At 35.8% G+C, this 12,383-nt stretch overlaps 1 protein-coding gene across 1 annotated transcript; it reads right to left on the bottom strand.

The window, feature by feature from the left end:
* Positions 1-3,202: 3,202 nt before the first annotated feature.
* Positions 3,203-11,125, bottom strand: LOC119788695 (elongation of very long chain fatty acids protein 4-like). The gene is made up of 7 exons (XM_038293288.1): positions 10,839-11,125; positions 8,508-8,599; positions 7,555-7,742; positions 6,982-7,062; positions 5,570-5,741; positions 5,346-5,473; positions 3,203-3,937 (listed from the first exon to the last, which is right to left on the bottom strand). Exons 2-7 carry the CDS (start codon positions 8,572-8,574, stop codon positions 3,662-3,664), a joined length of 912 nt encoding a protein of 303 aa, XP_038149216.1. The 5' UTR covers positions 8,575-8,599; positions 10,839-11,125; the 3' UTR covers positions 3,203-3,661.
* Positions 11,126-12,383: the final 1,258 nt, after the last annotated feature.

Genomic DNA, 12,383 nt, shown 5'->3' with positions numbered 1-12,383 from the left:
TCAATACGTTGATATGATCATGAAGTTTTTTTTCCAATCATTTAATTACCAATATTTACCTAAAATTTCTATGCAGGCCAATAATTCTTAAATATTTATTTTCTGTTCATATTAATGATCCTGACTTACAGCTTACACACAAGAATTCAATTTCTCATAGAAACAAAATATATCTTTAAAGGAACCAAATAAAACATTTTAAAATGTAGAAACCTCCATGCTGGTGAAGACTTTAGGTTGAAAGTTCAGCAGACAGTTGCTGGCATCCTTCTAAACCCCCAAATGTTAAAACAAAGAAATAAATAGATAGCACATGGAGTGCTTACTGGGTAATGCATACAATGATCATAATAACTGAATGCAGAAGAAAAAAAAATTATTAGGCAATGTCACAAATACACAGATGCTTGCAGTCTAATTGATCTATATTAGTTAGTTAGATTTTTTTTCTTCAATTTTCTAAAATATATTTACATTTTCAATAAAAAATTTCAATGTATTAAGATGCATATTTAGTTATCCTTTCCAGACACAGTTCCACTCACAATAGACCGAGATATTATCCTTGTCCAGCAGAAGTCGCTGTCTATACGCTAAACTGTTCCACGGACCTAGAGCCAATAAAACGCTGACTGTTTCCACTCAGTTTAGTCTCTCTTAGTCATTTAATTGCTAATGAGATGAGTGAGCAACGGGTCAGGTTTGGAGGGATTTAAAACCTGCTCAACGACCCTTCACCCTGTTTTATACACAGTAAATATTGCAGTGTTAAAATAACACTTTGAGAGTATATTTGGTCCCACACTAATTCAGAGTGGGACCAAATGTACTCTAGAGTTTTACTTTAACACTGCAACATTTACTGTGTACTGTGGTCTGCAGACCCATGAAACTCTTAGCCACAGCAAACCTGTTGATTCAATAAATGGGAACCAATTTAAAATTTGGAGCACATAAATATATATTTTTTTCTAAGTCGAATCAGTTGCATACATTTTTTGGCTGCATCAACAGTTGTAACTACTCTACAAATCCATAAGTCAGCTTATAGCTAAATGTGCAAACACATTTTTGATCAGCATGGAGGGGGGGTAGGTAGGTAATAGTGCCCTGTGCTAGAAGCATTGACCCCTCTGCAATCCTCTTAGTCCTTAGCTTAGATCCCTTTGTGTCCCTGAGGAGGACAAATATTCTCCCTGGCACTGAACTTATCTAGAATATTGTTTGTCTATCTATCCTTTAACCCCCACCCTGATGCCAGTATAGAGAGGGTTGGTAGTTTGCAAGTGTCCTCAAATGGGAAGAAAGGAGGGTGGAGTTAAGCAGTTGCACAGGGTGCAAAAAATATGAAATACTGTAAGCCAACAATTAGAATGTGCTTGTCATTTGTAAATATATATTTATATATACAGATAAAAGACAATTTGGAAAATCTATTTAGATTAAAGTTATACTTTAAAACCAGATTGGATATTTAAAATGTATCTTTAAAAAAACATTGTCAATGGAAATAATTATTTCAAAGTGTATTTTTTTGTAGAAATGTCCCTCAGTTTCTTCTTTCTTTTCATGGTTACAAACAGTAACTGCTCAAAGATTAGCAGTAGATTCTCTGACAGTGACCTGGTTTCCTGGATAGCTCGAGGAGTGACGTGGAAATAAGCTCTTTTGGAGCTAAAGCCAATTTGCTCTCAAAGATTAGGGCAGATCTGTCTGAACAGGCTGAAGATAACAGCCTCTAACACAGAGACCTGCAACAGGATCTTTTCTACCTGAAGATCCAGAAAAGATGGGAGGAAAAATAAAATAAAAAATAAAAAAAAATGCATCTGATATGGAGTCAGTCACAACAATTGAGAAATAACATAGATACAACAAACACAAGAATCTAAGCAGTGCTGACAGTTTCTTTATTTCATTTACATGTGCAGCCAGGAAGCAGAGTCCCTTTTCTTTGAACAAGACAATAAAATGACCTCTTGGTTTCTTAAAAAAAAAAGCTTTTCATTAATGAGGCATTTCCATTCGATCCTAAGTGGCAGTAGACGACATCCTTGAAACTCGACTATGATGCACAGCAAAAAGAAATCAATTTTTGAAGACTCATAAGAAGATGGATTTTTACTGCCAATAAATATTTCCTAAAAACCATAAATAAATCTAAGGTCTTTCAAATCTGTTTTTTAGCTCCAAATAAACACAAGGGTATTTGCATATTGTTCTTTAAATGCAGCAGTTTTCTCCTTGCAAAGAATTGCACTGTCCATGAGCTGTTGGACCTGTTGAAAGATGCTGCAGATCATCACAAATAAGTAGCAGAGCCTTGCAAAAGTATTCATATGCTCTTAACATTTTCACCATCCACCATAAACCTCAATGTGTTTTATATAAGAGACCAACAGCATATGGAGAGAAAGTTTTAATTAGAAGGACTAATATATGTTTTTTTTTTTCTTTTTTAAAGCAACACATTAATCGTAAAGCAGTTAGCAGACCTAAATAAATGTAGCAGAAAAACATATATCCGCAGTTTAGGCGGAAGAATCTGTTGTTAAGACAAGCTGTAGTTTCCCATCAACATAAGACTGTATTTATGATAAAATAAAATAAAAAAAAGCCACTTTTGAAAGACTTCTGTCATCAGCAATGACAGGTACACAGCAAATATGTGGAAGAAGCTACTCTGATCTGATGAGACTGAGGTTGAACTGTTGGGTTTCAAGCAAAGCACTGAGAGGGGAGGGAAAATTGATTAAACTAAACCAAAAAGACAAAATCCCCATAGTACAAAATAAGTGGTGGCAGTGTCATGTTAGGATACGTTTGTTTTGGTCAGAGAGAATAGGAGGTTATGTACAGGGAGCTAAGATAAAAGACAATGTTGTCTAAAAGAGCTGAGACTTGGCAAATATTTTACTCTAACTCCAACAAATGTGTATAATTGTCAGATAATTAAAAAAGAAACCTTTTTGTCTTCTTTTACATAAATACATGCAACTTTGTGTTGATCTGTTACATAAAATCTAAATGAAGTTTTAAAGTCGGATGGCTGAAGAAAAAAGCAGTATAAATGCTTTTGTCAAGGCAATGTAAATACAGTAGATGGCAAACTGTAGGTGTTTCCTTGACAAACATATTTAAATCAACTGCATTTGTAAACACAAATATTCCCACCCCCCGAAAAAATAGCATAACAAAAATGGTGACTTAATCAAAATTTATTTAGAGCCCTAACAAATAAATTAGCACATTAACTATTTGAGCATTCAGATAAAGCGATGTTAGAATCCAGAGTACAAAAGTTGAAGGTGAAATTTGGTCGTGAATGCTGAGCAGGTTTTGCATTTTCTGTGACATTTTGGTCCTAACAGGGTCCAAAACACAGCTGGACAGAATAGCATGGAGCCTATTTGATCAGCATTTTGCTTTTCTTCTTTAAAAAAAAAATGTTATGGAGACAACCACCAAAGCCGTCTCCCACCTAAAAACCAGAAGCTTTTACAGACTTGCCCATAAATACACACTGACACCCGCTGTTCTTCTCAGGTTGGTCCCGAATCACCTCAATCTACATTATCTGCACAGATAATTGTCTGGTTTATTTCTCCCCTCTTTCTCCATCAACTTTCAGCTTGTTGCCAGGGATGTGCCTCTTCCTTCTTCACTCCATTTTTGCTCTTCCCTTCTTTTGCCTCTTTCCATTTTCCTCCACTTCTTCCATGTTGCTGTGACCGTTAGTCACGGCCGAAGTGCCGTTGGCCTCTGGCTTGCTGCCTTTCTGTGATGGTTTGCGTCTGTATGCGTGGTAGTAGAAATTGGCAAAGAGGACGATGAAGGTGACAGCATAGCCGATCAGAGCCCACTGCATCCAGCAGGGGAAGGGGCAGCCAGTGTAGAGGGAATAACCAGCGTGGCTGATGGTTACATGGAACTGGATCTGTTCAACATCAAGAAACGTGCAAATTTAGGAAAAGGTTTGAGATTTATAATTGACTGTCAAAAACGTAAAAAAGAAACAATCCAGTCAAAACATGACAGGGACCAGCTTCATATTACACTGTAGCTAGAGCTGAAACAATAAATTAGATATTTGTTATTTATTCCAACTAATGAAATACTAAAATAACTGAAGCATACAGACTCTAAAACAGTCACTGCTGCAATTAAACCTGAAACTGATCACTGAACAAAATGTAATGTAAATATCCTCTATCTATAAATTTTGAGGGGTTTTTTTTTGGCTATAAATTATTGAAAAAAACTTTTGCCGTTTCTCAATATGTGTACTTGTGCGCTCTCATGTGCTCGTAAAACGTCACCAGCATCAGCCCTAGTACTGTTCCAATTCACAAGAACAGCAGACGGAGAAAGGACAAAGTCCCGGATGATGTTCTCGCCCCTCCCTATTTACTGAGTATGCATCAGAGCAGACTTTTCAGTTCTCCAGACTGACAGATGTCCCAGAATGCAATGCGGCAGCAGCAGCTTTCAGTGGAGCGCTCACAGAGCTCTGAGTATTAAGTTAAAAGTTCTCTTTTCTGTTGCCGTTGTTCAATGAAAGTACATTTTAAGATAATTTGAGGCAAGAACATTATACTTTAAAGCGTCACTTTATGGCCCATTTCCCAATTTAAAGCATCATTTTAAAAAAATTCCGAAGGTGAGAGGACCGCAGCAACTAGCGGAGCTCCGAAGCTAACGGCAGCCCTTCTGTTTCCCTTCTGTTGAGTGAATAATCTTAAGAAGGAAGGTGGACTCAAAACCAGATGCTTTCAGTATCAGTGAGGATTTTTAGTTTTTACAAAATGCTGAGAAATCTCTGTGGTTCACCCAGAGAAATCATGACAGAAGCCAGAACTTTGAGCTGAATTAAGCTTAATATACAGCAAAGTTCCTTAGTTTTAATCTCTTACGTTTTCAATTATTTAGAGAAAAAAGAAAGGCTGAGGAAGACAGAGTAAATTCTTAGCGCTTGCTTTGAGCTGGCCAAGAATATTATTTATTTGAAGTATTGAAATAAATGACAGCGTTCAGAGCCTCATACTGCGGTTTAAATTGATGATTGGTGAGATTAATTTAAAAAAGAAAATATGACTATAAGTTAATATGTTTTCAACTTATTTTTACTAGCTGAGCTCTTAACTGAAAAAGAGATTATCACCCAACCCAAAATACGACATAGTGCAATTACATAATAAAGGAATAGTTTATTACCATAACAAACTCTGTATCATTATCTAAAGAGTAGAAAAATAAAAATCTTATTTTAACTGAAGTTTCTACTCTATTACCAGACAGTTTGGAGAATTTTGTTTCTAAGGTTAATTTGTAAAAGTATTACCCACCATCTGAATTATTGTGAGGTATTTCTTCCACCAGAGGTATTTCTGCACATGAGGTCCCAAGGCAGCCAGCCCATAGTAGCCGTACATGAGCACGTGGATGGAAGAGTTAATGGTTGCACCGAAAAACGCTGTAGATAGGGTCGAGATTTTTCTAAATTTTACTTAATAAATAAAAAAAATACAAAAAGACTGGTTCACTCTGGGATTCACAACTATTTACTCACACTGTCCACCAGGGACCCACTTGATACCGATCCACCAGAGGATAAACATGGTACAGTGATGGTAGACGTGGAGGAAGCTGACTTGGTTGAACTTCTTCCTCAGTATAAAAAAGACTGTGTCCAGGAACTCCACACCTTTGGAGATGTAATACCACCAAAGAGCAGATGCTATCTGGAGACATAAGAAGCAGAATGAATATATGCAGCAGATATCTGTATAGTGACATATTATCTGTAAATATGCATATGCATCCATGAAGACGATGAAAGTCATACAATAATCCTAAATAAAAAAACATAAGATCAGGCATAAAAACAGGCTAAGATTTTTGGGTAGGATAAAATACTGCTATCATCTTCAAAAACCACCATTTTGAACTATAGCTACAATAACATCCTGATAAGGCCTCGCCGAAACTTTTTCCACAGGATGAAATAAGATATCAAATTATGCTGTTATGTGAAATTAGTGGGTGTGATCATGGATTTAACTCACAGTAAAAAAAGGGTTTGTTTACTTAAGGTAACATTAGCCTTAGTAGCACAAGCTAGCTATGTTTTTCTTTCCCACTTTATAGGAAGACAATATGTCATCTAAGTGTAGTTGGTCAATAGCAGTCACATTAGACATGTTCAGGTAGTTGTCTTTGTTTTCTGATCTAATAATTTCAATGCTTAGTAATAAAATCCTTCTTTTGAAAGTAAATATTTGTTCTGTATTCGGTTTTATATCAGACTATGACAGTCCAGATTTGTGTCTAGGAAAAAATAAGACGCTGACTACTAACACCTACTCTTCACATTCCCAGTTTAAAGAAAGCAAAAATCTATTTATGATGAAAAGATCTTTCACAATAATTCAGTCACTACTTAGTAGAATGTTAAATGTCCTAATCTGTGACATGTAACATTGTGTAATGGAGGTTTTTGCAAAGCAAAACTTCCATCAAAATATGCCACAAACCATCTATTTTCTTTGTTAATTAAGCTGTAATATTCCATGTATGTTGGGCAAGCACATGGTCCACAAGGCCATTCTCTGATATCTCTGAACCCAACAGCTACTCCAGCCCCACCAAAGCAGTGAGCTGCAAAAGTGGGTGGAGTTCCAGCTCGTGGTGTGACTGATAACCACACCCTCTTTGTCCTAAAATCAGCCTAGTTAGAAATGCCGGGCTCTCATCATCTCTCTGTTTCTCTCCTACTCTGATACCCAGCAGAATTAGTGATCTTCTTAACGTCAGCAACAAGATTACAGCATTACCCCACCTGTTAGGCACAGAAAATGCTGCATGCACGATAGGTGACCCACGTAAACATCAAGATTTGTTAAATGAATACAAATTTCTCGAGACGGGATGGGGGTGAGTGCACACATTAGCTCAGTGAAAGGTGCATGCGAGGGAGCTTACCCTGACTTCATTCACATCGTTTGAGTAGTTGACCGGCTGGCACAGGTAGCTGTACCCAGCAGCTCTTGATGCTAGTAGGAGCTGATAAGAGGGGGCAAATGGCAAAGTTAGATCAAGGTTGGGAAAGAACAGCCAAGGCAATAAAGCATGTACCGGTACACACATTTGCATCAATAAAAAAAAAATTTGTTTAAGGAAAAAAAATTTCTAAATCATTCTGTTGGAAATTATTCCAAATTCAGTTTGAGCACATAAACAACCGAACAATTCCATCTGATTTTGGACAAAATTAGATTTTTGGATAAACATGTTTTTTTTCTTGTAAAAAGCCAAGGGATTGCTTTTGCCAAAAACTGGTTCTAAATGAATAAACTGAACTGATTATTATTCTTGTATGTATCAAGCTTGGCGAGTATGCCTGGATGAAGTAAGGCAATGACTTAAAGCTAGCAGCTTAAAATGGATCTTTAAAAGATGGAGATTAGTTTTCTTTTCATCACTTAATGATGTTTGACATTCCTAACCAGACTTTAACTTAAAAAAAGAATTGCATCTGTCCACATTGACACCAACCTCTTTGGCGATGTAGAAGTTGAGGACCACCATGCTGAAGTTGTACACTATGAGGGTCTTCCTGAGTGTGAAGGGCTGGCGGTCCTGCATGTACCAAGGCCCCGCCCACAAGAAAATCAAGTACAGGCAGCTGATGGCCAGGGTGGGAGAGGGAGACGCCATCATCGGCCAGTTCTCCACCCTCTTGTCTGGAGAAAGTTGGGAGATTTTGTCAGTTGACATTTTATCTAAACCGTGTAAAAATCTAATTAAAGCAGAACTAAATTAGTCACATGACCAGAGACTAAATTCATTCAGTGTTCCCTTTAACAGCTTGGTGAAAAAAACACAACTAACAGCTCCTTTTATCTCTTAATTAAATACCTCAAAACGAGGAACTTATAAACTTTTCAGTTTTTAGAAAACAGACACAAACAGAATGCACTCTGAAGCATTTTCTTGATAAAAAAAAAAAAAAAAAAAATCAGATAAAGGCTATCATTTGCTGCATTGCTGGGAACAATCTTATTACTTTTGGATTCAAAAACGACTATAACTCTTATAGCACCATGAATGTTTGCTCTTTTATGTTCTAAGAAAAATAAAAGGATTTAGCGAAGTTTGTAATCAGCCAGGAAACGAGGCTGATTGGTCCCAACATTTCAGCAGATCATTATGAAACAAGGAGACTTTTGTTTCTATCTATTTCTTTTGAAATTAGACCACTCCGATACTTTTTATAATGTAATTAAAGCACATATAAGTAATTTATCAGCTGTCTGGTGAAATAACTGGAACACTTGAAACTGTTACTGAAAACTCTTTGCAAAACCTGGTTTAGAAGCAAACATAGATCAACAGTCGCTTTAAATCTCTAGCATAGAAAAGCATTGCAATGTGTTTTTTCCGCCATATATAAATGACAAGCCACACTAGCAGTGTGAGAGGATCAGCAACTGGTGAAACCATCTTACCTGCTATAGTAAGGCTCCATTTATAAAACTCTACTGTGTCATTCACGAGATGTGTTACAACCTCCATAGCTCCACCGCTGGTTGTGATTAAACTGTGGAGACAGAAAACAGCAAAGAGACAGAAAAATTAAATTACAGGTCATGCACGCCCCATCAGAGGGACACAGGGCAACGCCCTACAATCTTCAATGCACAATACTTTTACTTGCAGCTGCAGTGTATTGTGGGTTTGGTATGTATGACAAAGCAGGGCTTTAAGGGAACCGCTGCAAAGTAATCTAAGAAGTTAGAAGTATAAAGAACTATTTTGGCCAAACAAATACCTCATCATGCTAAACATGTTCGTCCTACTTTAAATTAGATTTGGTGAGTGAGTGGGTTTTATTGTGTATGCAAACTGACACATGTGACAGGGGGAGAAATTAGTTTGTGCACATTTATGATGTACAAAGAGCAGAAGAGCAACCATAGGATCTATAAATAGAAAAGAAGATGCTGGATAGAAAAAACATATATTGTCCCACAGCAGGGAAATTAAGGTGTATTTGCAGTACGGCAGAAACCAACTGGAAACTTGCAAAAACGCACTAATGTATAGAATATACCACAAAAAAGAAGACACTTTAATCACAAAAATCAGGTTGACAAATATATATTTACTATGTTGGCAAAACTCAAATAACTTGATATAGCCATGATAATTTGTTACACTTAAAAAATATCTTTCCCAATATCATATTGACATGTGCCTATATTATGATGAAAGGGCTTCATATTATCATATGAAGCGTCAAATATTTGATTAATGTATAAGAATATCTTGTGATCTGATTTTCCATGTGTTATTCATAGGAGAATAATTTTACATCCTAGATGGATGTATTTTATGTTAAAAAAGGTAAATCCATGAGCTAACTCGAGCTAACTATGGCAATATAGAAAGAACCAATATTTCTTTATGTCGTATGTTCACATGCCCTTGTATATACCGTAAAAGGTGATAAACAGGTCCTACTTTAAAATAAAAAAAATTAGGAACAAGATCCTTACATTGGATCAAACTTTAACCTTTAGCACCAAAGTACTTTCTGGTTACAGTCTTTATGGGTTTATTGGTGGATCACCTGGGATAGATACAAAAAAATAAAAATAAACTCAGTTTTTCACCTGCCAGTTTTTGCTATTTAGAGCAGACCAATAAGGAATTTATTGGCTTCAATTTCTTTCTAATTAATAGGGGCTTTTGATTGTTCTACATGCACAGCAGCAATAAATTTGGGGTTGTCCTGTGACCTCTGGCTTCCCCTGCTCTGTATTCTGACTGGATGGAGGCGAACAAAGATGACGCCCAATTTTCACTTTCCATCACTTAACCTTGATAACAGTTATGCATAATTAACAAATATCCAACGACGGAGGATGTATTATCAGTTATTAGTTGAGTTGTGATGACCCACCCTATAAATCATATCCTTTTGGACCCCATAGAGTACAAGCTTTAAATATGGCCTCACTGAGACTAATTAGGGTGCCTTTCATGACAAACAGCTTCTACCTGTCAGAGAGCTTTTGTCTTTATATTAATCTATTATTAATCCTATGACTCAGATCAGATGCCCTTTAAATAATTAATAGCTAAGCATACAGTAACTACCTTCTGACAATGTAAGCATTGATCTGAGGACTTTAGCTCAGAGTTACACATAGAGACATGGATAAAATAATCTGCAAGGATGGACACTTTATGAGGCATGGTAACGCATCCGGATGTAGTTGAGCTCACAGAGGCCAGATAAGAGAGAGGGAGAGAGGGAAGCGCAACAAAAAGACTGGAGCGCATGTGTCAGCAGGTTTCAGCTCTGGCTGCTCAAGAGGCTTAAATTCAATTGATCAATGAGCTTAGATGAGGGCCTAAGTACAAATGCCCAAAGAGACACAGAGCCTGCTCGGTTAATATGTGCATATATCTTTTGGGAAATTGGTTAATAAAACTCTGAAAATTACAATCATAGCTTATCAGTAATAAATATAGTATTATGGAGGAGTCCTGCCATGGTTTACTCTCTGAAGTGGAGTTATTCCTCCTCAGGTTTAACAGGTGGTTGACTGATGTGGTGAAAGATAAGAGGAAAAATTAAGAATATAAATATTAACATAATGAATATTATTAGGAGTTAAAATAGGTTACTCTGTGAAAAGTTACAATTTAACCCGAACAGTTAAGTTCAACAGGTTTGAATATACAAATATCTGCATATAAAAAAACAAAAAATAGGTTTGAGATACACAAATGAAAAAGCCACAAATACACACGCTTTAGGAAATACTCACATCCTGGATATTTAACAGTGTATAATGACATCCGGTGCAATTTGATGCCCAGCCCTGCTCACTGCGCCTCACTTCTACCTTTCCTTTCCTTCTTCTTCTTTCTCGTTGCACCTAATCTGTTTCGCTCCTCTCGCACCTTCGCATTGAACAGCAACAAATTTTTGGCAAGAAACTAGACAAGGCAAGTGAAAAATCTACGTCTAAAAAGTGGCGCGCTGCACACGAGGTCCGCTCGGCCGCATCATCTTCCTCCAACCTCCTAGGCACCGAGGAGACGGATGGAAGCTCTGCGCATGCGCAGTTCGGCCTCTGGTGCGTGGCAGCTCTAGGAGGCAATAAGCCCGCACTCCTTTCTAAATCTTAGGTATTTACAGCTCGACTTTTGCACCAATCACTGAGATATTCGGTCATTCCTGAAACCAACTAGTTAAGCATCTAAAATTTGGATCAATTCAAACAGGACCTGAAAGGAACCAATACATTCTAACTGACACAGATTTTAATATTTAGTTATTTTTTTCTCAAAAGGTATTTACTTTTGTTTAATGAGGTTTTGTTGTCAGGATCAAATTTCACATTGTGTCATAGTTTAGTAGTTTTGGTGACAGAATGCACAATAATATTTTGGATTCCTTTAGCAAAAAAATAGTATACTTGAAGTAAATTCTAATAAGAATACTTAAGTATAAGTTTAGAACGTATTACTAACAATGTACTTTTAGTGTACTTGAGGTATTACTAAAGTAATACTTCTTTGAAACTAAATTGGGACATTTTTAAGTTTACTATACTTTAGTAAACAATAAAGTAAACAATAATATAGTCAAGTACACTTGACTATACTATTGTTACCTATATGAAATATAGTTTAGAATAAGTAAACTCTAAGTGCACTGCCTGATTTTATTTATGAAATTAGTGCACTTTTAGTATACTTGAACAGACTACTTTTTTCTTATACAAAAGGGTTATACAAAAGATAAGCTTAGAACTATGACGTAAACTGTTCAAAGTTCATAAAAAAACAAAATTTTCTTTACTAGCATCTGGATGCAAATAATCAGATGCTGTAACTGAATCTAGCCTGCGGATATTTAACTGTTGTAATAGGGATATTTCACCCCATTGTTTTTATTTATTTGTATTTATTTGAATTTTTATATTTTTTATTTTTTATATGTTTACTGTATATATATATATATATATATATATATATATATATATATATATATATATATATATATATATATATATATATATATATATATATATATATATTTAAGGTGGAACAGCAATAGGCACTTGCAAACATATATATATATATGTATATATATATATATATATATATATATATATATATATATATATATATATATATATATATATATATATATATATATATATATATATATATATATATATATATATATATATATATACACTATATTGCCAAAAGTATTTGCTCACCTGCCTTGACTCACATATGAGCTTAAGTGACATCCCGTTCCTAATCCATAGGGTTCAATATGACGTCGGTCCACCCTT

This window comes from Cyprinodon tularosa, unplaced genomic scaffold (assembly GCF_016077235.1).
Source record: "Cyprinodon tularosa strain WSP-4 unplaced genomic scaffold, ASM1607723v1 ctg323, whole genome shotgun sequence".
NCBI classification, from domain to species: Eukaryota; Metazoa; Chordata; class Actinopteri; order Cyprinodontiformes; family Cyprinodontidae; genus Cyprinodon; species Cyprinodon tularosa.
This window is presented reverse-complemented; position numbering and strand designations above follow the sequence as displayed.

Coding starts and splice junctions, on each gene's coding strand:
- LOC119788695 (XM_038293288.1), bottom strand. CDS start 8,574: ATGGAGGTTGTAACACATCTCGTGAATGACACAGTAGAGTTTTATAAA. Junction 5,474..5,569: donor GTGGGTCCCTGGTGGACAGT/GTGAGTAAATAG, acceptor CCCTATCTACAG/CGTTTTTCGGTGCAACCATT. Junction 3,938..5,345: donor ACCTCACAATAATTCAGATG/GTGGGTAATACT, acceptor GATGTTGAACAG/ATCCAGTTCCATGTAACCAT.